At 45.0% G+C, this 12,500-nt stretch overlaps 1 protein-coding gene across 1 annotated transcript in view; it reads left to right on the forward strand.

Annotated features, from left to right (window-relative positions):
- Positions 1-12,500, forward strand: part of mtcl2 (microtubule crosslinking factor 2) — a 114,164-nt gene that overhangs the window by 74,379 nt on the left and 27,285 nt on the right. Inside the window, exons 6-11 of the mRNA XM_079514037.1 lie at positions 178-331; positions 1,186-1,511; positions 2,008-2,276; positions 3,031-3,334; positions 4,381-4,650; positions 7,462-7,599. Coding sequence (XP_079370163.1) covers positions 178-331; positions 1,186-1,511; positions 2,008-2,276; positions 3,031-3,334; positions 4,381-4,650; positions 7,462-7,599 — 1,461 coding nt within the window. The remainder of the gene's footprint in view (positions 1-177; positions 332-1,185; positions 1,512-2,007; positions 2,277-3,030; positions 3,335-4,380; positions 4,651-7,461; positions 7,600-12,500) is intronic.

Raw genomic sequence — 12,500 nt, forward strand, 5'->3', positions numbered from 1 at the left:
GGTAGAGCGACCATTGATTCAAACAAATCTGAGGAAAAACACTGCCTGATTGATTGATCAACTTATTATGTAATGAGAAGATGAAACGGTGAACTCATCTACGTATATATATACCCATGAGGCTCATGGTGCTGTTGATAATGAGGATGTGTGTGTGTGTGTGTGTGTGTGTGCCAGGTGGCAGACTCCCCCCACACACGGGAGGCGGAGGTGAGGTCTCATCTGAAGCTGGTGGAGGAGGAGGCCAACCTGCTGAGTCGACGCATCGTGGAGCTGGAGGTGGAGAACAGGGGACTCCGAGCAGAGATGGACGACATGAAGGGACCTCAAGGTACACACATATTTATATCAGTGGTTCCCAAAGTGGGGTCCGGGGACCACCAGGGGTCCTTGAGGGAGTTCCAGGGGGTCCCCAGCTAAATGATAGTAAGGAACCAAATGGACCCTTATGGGACTGTAACTCAGAGAGTGTACAAATGGAACCAAATCCATTTGGTTCCATTTGTACACTCTCAGAGTAAAATTAACGATGATTTTACAATATAAATTGGGGTCCCGGAGATAGAAATGCCATTAAATGGGGGGTCCGTAGCCCAATTCAGGTCAAACTGGGCGTCCTTGAAATGAAAATGGTTGAGAATCACGGCTAGAGCCGTAAAAAATCTTCTCTTATGGGGGGTCCCTGGCATATGTTTTCAAATGGTGGTCCGCGGGCTAATTAGTGTCAATTTGGGGGTCCGTGACGTGAAAACTTTTGGGAACCACTGATATATATAAATATATATTTTTCAATCTGAGTTGTTTGTTTTGAGGTTATGATGACATTGTGTTTAGTCAAAGAAAAAAAGGGGTGATGATGACTCCAGTCCTTGTGGTGATGAGGTGCTCGAAGTTAAAAGAAGTTTACAATGAAGAGGGTCCCATTGGGACAGGCTTAGTTCAAGCACACTCTTGAGCAAGGATAGATTAAAAGTTGTTGTTTGAATCTATCCTTGCTCAAGAGTGTGCTTGAAGCCTGTCCCGATAGGACCTCTCTTCATTACATTGTGTTTTGGTGTAGTGTAACTGTAAATATCTTGAATATAATAATGCAACAATATTTTCCATCAAAAACAACCTTGTTTTTTCTGCTCCTGTTAGTATAATGACTTTCCTTGACTCTATACCTTCTTTTTCTATTCCTAGACGGCCCTCAGGAACTCATCGATGGCTTGGGGGCAGGGCTTGGCCTGGGAGGGGGCGGGGCCATAGTCATGGGAGGCGGGGCTTCGTCGGAGAACGTGATGGAGCTCCAGAGACACCTGCAGTTCGTGGAGGAGGAGGCGGAGCTTCTGCGGCGCTCCCTGATGGAGCTGGAGGAGCAGAACAAGCTGCTCATGAACGAGATCAACCGTTGCAAGTCGGACCTCCCGCCCACGACCTCCACCAACAACCTCTCCTCCAATTCGCTGACGTGTCTTGCGGACGGAATGCTCAACGACAGCCCGGTGCATTCCATCAGCAGCATACAGGTCAGGGCTGGCACCATCACAACCATTCCATCGGCAGCATACAGGTCAGGGCAGCATACAGGTCAGGGCTGGCACCATTACAAATTTAAGCGGACGATTAATTGTCACACACATATTTGCGATTAACATTTAATTTAATTTTGCATTAAACATTTCAACGTTACAATTTGTATTTCTGTTTTCCTATAAGGCTTCGTAATTTGCACAGGGCAGATATGAGAAAAAAGAACAAAGACAAGCACATTCAACCCAAGCTTGGGCAGGTGCTGAGTGGCAAGCAGTATACAAGAATAAAAAATAAGGACGCTCGTACACTGAGGGCTCCGAAGCTGTGATAGATGCCTTTTTATTGCACCAAAAGGTGACGGTTACAGTAAAAAGTCATCTATCACAGCATCGGAGCCCTCAGTGTGCGAGCGTCCTTTACAGGGCAGATATGACAAATAACTTCAACATACAAAGAAATCATTAGGGATCACCCTGATAACTGTGACAGGCCTACATGCAGGAAGGGTCGGTGCTCATCAGCACGGAGGCTCCGCCCCAGGAGGAGGAGCTTAGAGCGGCAAGGCTCCAGATCGGAGAGCTGAGTGGCAAGGTGAAGAAGCTCCAATACGAGAACCGCGTGCTGCTCTCCAACCTGCAGCGCTGCGACCTGGCCTCCTACCACACTCCCTCGTCAGCCTCGTCCTCTGCTCCTGCCCTGCGACTGGCCTTGGAGACGGACGCGGAGGCGGGAGACTCGGCCGAGTGCCTCCCAACCAGGTAAAGGACAGGTCTAATGTGTTCTTGCTGCGGGGACCGCATGTAATTCAGACAGGGCATTAGTCCGACATGCGTCCACATGTCAGACTAGTGTCTGCTCCCGTGCTTGCGGTTATGGTTAGGTTAGGAGATGAGGTACGTGGGTTGTCATTTGTCAGACCAAAGTCTGAACAACGTACTGCACCCCTTGCTGCACCCATCACGTCACATCACGTCTGTCAGGATGTTTGCCCTTATAGTATATGGATTCATTCTGCAGCCTCAAATATGATTTACTGTACCAAACTATAGTGCCCAGCAGAGTTTCAGGTCCCCAGGAAGACTAGAGGCTCTTCCATGTGTCTCTAATGGGGATCCTTTAATAAACATAGTAACATAGTTGTACGATACCACAAAGGTTGTAAAAACACCTGAAGGCGTCTTTAAATATTATTCATATTTCAGGGTGTGCTGATTGCTCAGCCAACGCCATTAGAGGCCACAGAACAGACCTACTCGAGAAGTCACAATTCCACTCTCGTTCAATTACATTCAATTACATTTTTATTAAAGTGTCAAATCACAACAAGTTGTCTCAAGACACTTGTAGAGCAGAGACCCAACAATTTTGCGACAATGGTAACGAAAAACTACCCCTTAGGAAGAAACGTCAAGCGGAACCCGACTCTAGGGTGGGTGGCCATGGTCGGGGGAGAGAAATGGAGAAAAAAATATATCTATTCAAAATATATCTATTCATCATTGCTATCCCCAGCCCGTCACACCGCGAGGGCCCTGTAGGCGGCGAGAATGACCCCCTGGAGATCCGAGAGAAAAAGAGGAAACAAGAAGAAGACTGTGACTCTGTGACGTCACCTCCTGTGTACCTGGCTCTGAAGGACCGCGACGCCTTACTGGCCATGAGGGACCAGGCTCGCCTGGTGTCCACGGCTATACAACTCATCACATCCCCAGACTCCAACTGTCTGACCTCGTCTCCATCCATCTACCATAAAGTCTGCAACAACGACGAGGACGGAGGTTCATGTGACCTGGAGAAACATCAGCCTCACAACCAGGTAACTCATCTTTTTAGTATTAGCACATTTTCTGTAAGTATGTTTATATCTATTTATTTGAATGATGAATTGAGTACAATTGTATTGGTATCTTAACTACCTGCACCGTTCACAAATGTGTTAATAAAGTATTCAATCTATCAATCAATCAATTTTGATGTATGGGTATTTAGACGATGTAAATACTGGCTCTGTCACCAAAAGAGTTTGACTCCATTTCCCAGGGGGCTTAGAACCACCTCTATGATTAGGTTCCATTTCCCAGGGGGCTTAGAACCACCTCTATGATTAGGTTCCATTTCCCAGGGGGCTTAGAACCACCTCTATGATTAGGTTCCATTTCCCTGGGGGCTTAGAACCACCTCTATGATTAGGTTCCATTTCCCTGGGGGCTTAGAACCACCTCTACGATTAGGTTCCATTTCCCAGGGGGCTTAGAACCACCTCTATGATTAGGTTCCGCTGCCTCTAATTACTCCAATAGATATACGCTACAGTATATAATTTGAGCACTTTATTTATTGTCTGATTATGGGCCTGCCTACATGTTACTTTATTGTCTAATTTATGGATGCAAATCCTGTTATTTTGACACATTTTAACTGTAGTTAATGTGCTGCTAGCTCTGTTTTCACTTACTTTAAATTCAAAGTAGCGTATAACACTGTACTGCTGTTGTCATTAACATATATTCCAGTTTCTATTGTCAGACAACAGCATGGATATGAAAAGAGATGTGATGGAGGGTAATACAATTGGCTAGCCAAGTGTAACAGTAAATCCTCTGGGTTGTTCTGCAACACTCGGAACAGACCACTTCTTATGGTCTTGCAGTTGTCTAACAAAATAAACTCAAACATAAGTCACAATATGTCAGTGACAACACTTGCCGTGCTATACAGTATACACTATAGGAATCTTCATATCGTTTGTAGTGGTGAGGAAAGATATTCATGTCATCCATTTTGGACTGGGATATGCTTGTTGATGCTGTTCTGCTTCAAAACATAACATTCTGTTTGCGTACAACTATGCTCCTCCGACAGATCTCCGAGCTGTCAGAGTTGGCAGACAGACCTCTGGTTGGAGCTCTGACAGGGAGACTTCAGGCACTCCACAGCCAACTTCAAACCTTCGTGGAGCGGGTAGAAAGCCTGGGCTGCTCCCCTGGAGGTGGGAGAGATCCTCAAGTGGAGGGGGCCTCTCCTCAGCCTCTGCTGTCTGAATCTGGTGACTCGTGTCTGGATATGCCATCCGCCTCCCTCCCTTGTCCTGTGCTCAATAACCAAGATAGAACAGGCACTGCTGCAGAGAAGGTACAGGAGAAGACAAACACTCACTCCTCTCTGCGTGCACTCTCTCTCTCTCTCTCTCTCTCTCTCTCTCTCTCTCTCTCTCTCTCTCTCTCTCTCCAGCTATCTTTACGCCTCTCTTTCATAATTTTGTCATCTTTGTAATGTTGTATTTTTATATTTTTGCCAATCTTCTACCTTTTGTGGCAGATTGTTTTTCTATTGTTTCTGTCTCTGTTTTCAGTTTATCCTCTGTTTAACCCATGGATTGGCTCTTACCAACAACCTACCCTGCTCCATCCCCAAATACACTGCTATGCTTCCTCCTTGTAGAGCAGAATGGATTTACACCCCAGCCTCAAATACGATTGACCTAAATGCACTGCTCTGAACTGACTTCACCAAAATAAACCCATAAGACGGCATGAGATGAGATTAAATTAATTGAGATGAGATGAAGTGAGAACATAATAAATCACTTAAATCGTATATATAGTACTTACCAGAATCCCCCAACAATTTATCGTAAGCCTTCTACACCAATCACCCAGAAATAGCCGATGTACAAGCTCACAGAATATGGATGCTAGGGTGCATGTGGTTAAGTGAGTGCTCCGTTGGCTCAGCCAGTGCTAGCAACATACTGTACTGTACATCAATACCTACTCATGGGTTATTGGGTAATGGGCTGTGATTTCATTTCATAGGTGAACTCTCTATCAGATTTGAGCTGGTAATCCGTGTAAATCCATTCACAGACTGCTATACCTTCACCCTCTGCATGAACGCTATAATGCATCTGAACCTGTTATGTGTAGATGATGTAGCTACTGTAGCACCACAGGCCTCAGATGGAGCCTCTCTGTTGCATGATGGTTCATTAAGAGTTCATGGAGCATCATCCTTCATATCCTTCAATATGTGGATGATGAGGTAAAGCTTACATGTGCATAAAGCATACAGCATACTGTAGGTTGGCTAGGAATGTTTGGAGATAAACATGCAGCCATGTTGGAGGACTGGCAGCAGAAGGAGAGATTGAAAAGCCATCACAACTCCCCCTAACACTTAGGGGTGAAATAATTAATCTAACTAATGGTTTAGCAAAAACAAAATGTCATTTCTAGCTGAAACGTTAGATAAAAAATTAGATAATACAAAAATAAGTTGTGAAAATTGCCTAACAACATCACATTTTTCTGAGTCAGTGTCTGGGGCTTTGTACCCATTGAGTACCCTATATGGAGCGCTCTGTCCCTTTTATGTCCATATATGGAGAATGGAGATGCCTGATATGCAGTGCAGTGGACACCGCACTCTCTCACTCTCCTTGACGAATTTGAAGTCGGTCGGTCCCATATATGCAGATTGTCCACATGACCATACATGTGCATAGTTGGATCTGTGGCTCTGGACAACCGGAGCTCCATATATATATATATATATATATATATATATATATACGTTGTATTGTATGTATATATAAAACATCTTCAAGCTCGCTTCTTGATTATTCAATTCATCGAAAAAGTAATCGAGTAAATAATTGGTAAGATATTAATCAATAGTTACAACTCTACTAACAATACGATAAAAGAAGCTAGTTTAAACTTAAACGGTCAAGGCATGGAGAGGTGATGGCACTACAGTCTTTCCTTCTGTTGACATTTCCTAGCATCCCATGATAGGCCTCCATTCCCACACCCATGTTGTCTGCGTTCATAGATGTCTACATAATTCATCATTTATTGGAATGTATACTGTAAAATTGGTTATTTTTGAAAATTACTTTGCAAACAAATAGAAAATTTGCTCTCAAATAGGGATAAATAATTTGTGTTGGCGAGTTGAATGTGTCATGTCAAATTTAGTTGTTTTGCAATCGTTAGTTGTTTGATTGTCAACTCAGTTTCTATAATAAATGTATCGTATCTATTTATCTGAGTCGTGTGCTGCAGAGATACAGCTATCATATGACGTTGTCGCATGCTGAGAAATAGCCGATCTACAACATGTCGCATTCTGAGCTTGTACATTGGCTATTTCTGGAACGGGCACGGCCGTACAATGGACTATAACTTCAGCATAGGACTGAATTTCAGCATAAGACTTCAGCTCCATTAGAGGCCAAATCTGAGTCCCAACCTCCCTTCCACTCTCCTCCTCTCTTCCTCTTCCCTTCTCCATCCCTCGCTCCTCCCTCTCCTTCTCCTTCTCACGGCATGGGCACCATAACCGTTGGTTTCCACTCTCCACCTCCACCTCCCTGCGCTCAAAAACAAATCTCATCTCCCTCCCTAACTCCAAACACACCTCTCTTTAATTCTAACTAAATCCCCCTCCTTCTCCTTAACCTCCATGTTTTCCTCCTCTGCTCCTGTCCTCTTTCGCTCCCCCCTTCCCCCCCCCCCCCCCCTCAGCCGTCGCTCCTTCCGTCCATCGTCTTTTTCTTTCTGTTCTGCACTCTCTCTTCCTCCTCCCTGACTAAGCTCGTCTTCCTCTACATCCTGTTCTTCGTGTTGTGAGATCCATCCTTCTTTTCGTTTCCGTTTGACTTTTATTTGTTTATGTTTTATGGCTGTGTGACATACGGGCGGACGCCATCTCGAATTGTTTTTTCGGTCTCTTATTGTTGTGTTTCTTTGTCTTTGTTTTGCTTTCAATCCCCTCCTCTCCTTTCCATCCATCCCTCCTTCCCTTCCTCCCTCACTCCTCATTCCCTCCCTCTGTCTCTCTCTTTTGTACCACTCTCCCCTTCCACTCCTCCTTCTTTCATTCTTTTGTTTCTTTTTTGTTTTTTGTTTTCTTCATTAACTTGCCCATGCATGCATGCAGCAACCTGACTTTAGGGACCAATCAGAATGCAAGGGGAAAAGTCACGCAGAGGAGATCAGCCAATCAGAAGACAGTAACAAGGAGCTGGGCCAGGAAATGCAAGACGAACAGGAAGAGAAAGAGACTGACGATGCTTTGGTGGGTTGCACAAACGCACACAGTGCATGCACCGTGCGCAGTTGCGAGCTCGCGCTCGCACACACACACACACACACACGCACGCACGCATGCACACACACACACACACACACACACACACACACACACACACACACACACACACACACACACACACACACACACACACACACACACACACACACACACACACACACACACAGGGTCAGTATAAGACTAGCTCAATTTCACCTCAAACCTCTCAGCATTTTCATGCCTCTATTTCCATCTTTCGGAGCAGAAAAACTGCTTACATGTCAGAGTCAGGTGCATTATATAGAAATCCATGGATAGACGGGGAATGCATTTATAAAACTGTCAACTATGTTCAGCGTGGAGGATATGCCTGCTTGGAGTCGGGTTTGTTGAGGAAAATGCACACATGAGGGACCCTCATTGTGTGTGTGTTTGTATGTATACCCTCATTGAGGGTATACATACAAACACACACACACACACACACACACACACACACACACACACACACACACACACACACACACACACACACACACACACACACAATGTGCAAGTATGTTAATTATTGACAAACAGATATTTTCAGTACGCTGTTCACAAACATACTGTAGGACTTCCAATGAACATGTTTTAGTGCGCTCATGAATAACACTGACACTGTGTTACTGTAGCAACACCCCACTCTAAACACACACACACACACACACACACACACACACACACACACACACACGATGACATCAACATCAGCTGGAACAGGAAGAGAGGCCTATTGTCTGTCTGACCTTTTTCTTGGTCCTGTTCCCATGGCAACATTGGCTGTGTACACTACAGTGTGTGTGTGTGTGCGTGTGTGTGTGTGTGTGTGTGTGTGTGTGTGTGTGTGTGTGTGTGTGTGTGTGTGTGTCTCTGTCATGTGCGTACAGTACGTACTTGCATGCAATGGGTGTGTGTGTGCATGTGCATGTGTGCACATGGTGCATATTAAAGTGTGTGTGACGTGCGTGTGTGTGCGTGTGCGCAAGCCGTGCATATTAATTTGTGTGAGTACCGTTTGTGAAGTACAGTGTGTGAAGTTGTGTACGTGGAGGGTAGACACTTTAAGGGTGTGTCCATGTATGTGTGCACACGTTTGTGTTTTTACTGTACATGGGAGAGAGACAGAGAGAACAAACTGACGAGGCAACAGAGAGTGAGTATGAGAAAGAGGGAGAGAGAGGAAGACTTACAGACAGTGATAGAGAGAGAGAGAGAGAGAGAGAGGGAGAGGGAGAGGGAGAGAGAGAGAGAGGGAGACTAACACAAACAGAGCTGTGTGTGCGTGTGTGCGTGCATGCGACTCCAAGCCAGGCAGTCATCCATGCTGACCGAATTGACATACATGACAGTTTCATAAATGTTATTCCCTGGCCTGTATAACTGGATTTTCTGTATACTGTGTGTTGCTGTGAAAGCTGTTTCTGTGGTCTATATAGGATGGAGATAAACAGTATGTATGCATGGAAATACAGAAAAGAGCTGAGCCGAAATCGAGCTCCGTTTCACTGACGCCTCCTTGCAGAAACCAAATGGTGAGAAATGGAAACACAGTAAGCCACTTACAAGACCTGAGAGAGAAGAGGAGGGTTGGTGATGGAGAGGTGGGGGGGGGGCAGAGAGACAGGGCGTAGAGGAAGAAAAGGAGAGGTGCAGAGAAATAGCTTCACGTATCGGTCGCTCAGAGCTCTGTAAAATGAATTCTATCACTCACTACAAAAAAAATCACACCCGTGTGAACTGAGTGGTGTAAGGTTTTATATAGCATGATCAGCTGTGGTCTGACGTAATGTCTGACGTAATGAAATAAGGTAAGGTATTATGTAGCCTGATCAGCTCTGATCTGACGTAATGAAATCACACCCGGATGTGATTTCACAACTGGCTTTTTCTGTGCAGAGAAAATGACCATGGTTGCTACGGTCATCCAGTTCACCCGGGTGTGATTTAATTACGTCAGAAATTATTTTGAACATAGCAACCATGCTCATTTTTTTCTGCACACAAAAGCCAGTTGTAGGAGTGGTTTACACCACTCAAAAACGGTCCCTCGGTAAATTACCCAGCAGTAGCTTCCTATTAAATGTGAGTGGGGATGTTCCCTGACTGCCAGGCTGAAACATCACAGTTACTGGAAGACATGGGTTCATTTGTAAATGGGAATGGCAGTGAGTCTATTTGTTAACATTAGTCATAAGTAGGTTTGACATCAGGTTGTTGCTGGTACAATCCTGGGGGCAGAGAAAGACAGCATTATGAATCTCAGTGTGTAAAGTCAGTGAGCATCAGATTTGAACACCTTTCAAAGCCTTTAAAAGAATAGTAACTTAAGCCGTTTGGGAAGGATCTATTAACTAGTTATAACGCATAGTTAAAGTGTTACCTAAATTAGTAAAGAGCATGCTACTCAGCAAAGCATTCCTATTTGAAATATCTGAGCATGCAGGAGCTGCCATCAAACTTCCATAATGTGCTGACATAATGATTGGCATCACTACATAACAGAATGGGCCTTAGAACAGTGAGCTCATAGTATGGGCCTTAGAACAGTGAGCTCATAACAGAATGGGCCTTAGAACAGTGAGCTCATAACAGAATGGGCCTTAGAACAGTGAGCTCATAACAGAATGGGCCTTAGAACAGTGAGCTCATAACAGAATGGGCCTTAGAACAGTGAGCTCATAACAGAATGGGCCTTAGAACAGTGAGCTCATAACAGAATGGGCCTTAGAACAGTGAGCTCACAACAGAATGGGCCTTAGAACAGTGAGCTCATAACAGAATGGGCCTTAGAACAGTGAGCTCATAGTATGGGCCTTAGAACAGTGAGCTCATAACAGAATGGGCCTTAGAACAGTGAGCTCATAACAGAATGGGCCTTTGAACAGTGAGCTCATAACAGAATGGGCCTTTGAATAGTGAGCTCATAGTATGGGCCTTAGAACAGTGAGCTCATAGTATGGCCTTAGAACAGTGAGCTCATAGTATGGCCTTAGAACAGTTAGCTCATAGTATGGCCTTAGAACAGTGAGCTCATAGTATGCTGGCCAAAAAAGGTACACTATTTATCTCATGCTGGCAGGGCAGTAGCTTTTTATCCAAACGGTACAGCTGACATTTAATTTTGACAAACAAGACATAGGGCCCTATTTGGGGGAATAGCGCCCCAGTGTGAAGCACAGCCAGTGAATCTGTGTTACAGTATTTCCGACTATGTGGATTTGCGGATAAGCATTACTTTCTGAAATACATGTTCAACATGAAGTAGTAATTGGTTAGAATGTAACATGGTGGTGCTTTTATTTAGAAACACAAGTGACATCGTAATTTCATTATCCGTGACTGCTTTTATTTAATTTGTTTTCATTCAACACTCCAAACTCTAACCCTGCAGCCTATCCCTTTTTAAGATGTTGCTCAACCATAAGCTGTCAGGCAGAGATACCTTTTTGCCCACTCCTTAACACATTTGAGTTGCACAACAATTACACAATATGCCTACATTTCAAGCCACTAACAACAAATTGCAGTGCATTGCACATTTGAGAATGATGTACTGTATAGCCTGCTGCACTTCTCCTCACAAATCAGTGCAGAGCGAGTCACCAAAACAACAGACGCAAAGAAGGGGGCGAGGCAACACTCACCACTGTGCCATTAGAAATGATCATTATGCCGATGCATGCACTGCATGCCTCACACCACAGTCTAATAACACCCTGTCCAATCCTTAGCTAATAATAGTAAACTACTATACGTACAATGTGTTTATGAAGCCCCACAAATCACAATGTAGTGTTCAGTAACAAAGCTGCACTATAAATCTGGAAAAATCTGGGTGCATATCTTAAAAATGTTTGCCTATGCGCACAAAGTACAAGAACAATGTTGGTTTTCACTGGAGAAAACAAACATGTTTCTACAGACATACAATGGTCAACAACTACTATCCAACTTTGCTCTTCAGTTCCTGTTGATGCTGCGTCTGTTCATGGCCTGTTTGTTGACATCGTGCTCCAAACCTACAGTACTTAGTCCTGGTACAATACGTACATGTTATAAACCAGTAGATCTTATGTAGATCTTCTATTTTCTAACGTGCGTGCGTGCGTGCGTGCGTGCGTGCGTGCGTGCGTGCGTGCGTGCGTTGTATTGATGGAGGAGGTCTGATCTGAGGCCTGTAGACCTGCACTGACAGGGAACATTAGAGGTATAGTGTTGGATCGATGCTTCTAACTCACTCAGCAACTAAATGAGGCGTGCTTGAAATGAGATGAGGTGTGGGCGCCTGCATGTCTGCATGTGTGCATGTGTTTTGGTGTGTGCACGTGTGTTTTGGTGTGTGTGTGTGTGCGTGCGTGCGTGTGTGCGTGTACATGTGTGAGAAAGACAGAGATGTAGCATGCCACAGCTCTGATCTGAAGGGTGTTAACTCTCTCTCTCTGTCCTCTTTCGTTCCTGCTCTCTCCTGCTCTGTTTCACACTGTTCTGCCCCCCCTCCCCCCGCTCTCCCCCCTCCCCAACCCTTCATTCTGTCTCCGTATCTACCTCCCTCTGCCCCACCCATCCTATTTTCCACTCCATTCAATCTATCACTGCCACTTCTCGCCGTCATCAATCCCTCTTTCATCCTCCTCCTGTCGCCCCCCTCTTTTCCTGATTCCGTCCCTCTGTTTCCCGTCTTCTCTCTCTACCTCCTTCCCGTCCCTTCTCTGCTTCCCTCTCGGCTACCTGTCTCTTCCCTCTCGGCTACCTGTCTCTTCCCTCTCGGCTACCTGTCTCTTCCCTCTCGGCTACCTGTCTCTTCCCTCTCGGCTACCTGTCTCTTCCCTCTCGGCTACCTGTCT

The sequence above is a fragment of the Electrona antarctica genome (assembly GCF_951216825.1).
Source record: "Electrona antarctica genome assembly, chromosome: 2".
In the NCBI taxonomy this organism is placed as follows: Eukaryota; Metazoa; Chordata; class Actinopteri; order Myctophiformes; family Myctophidae; genus Electrona; species Electrona antarctica.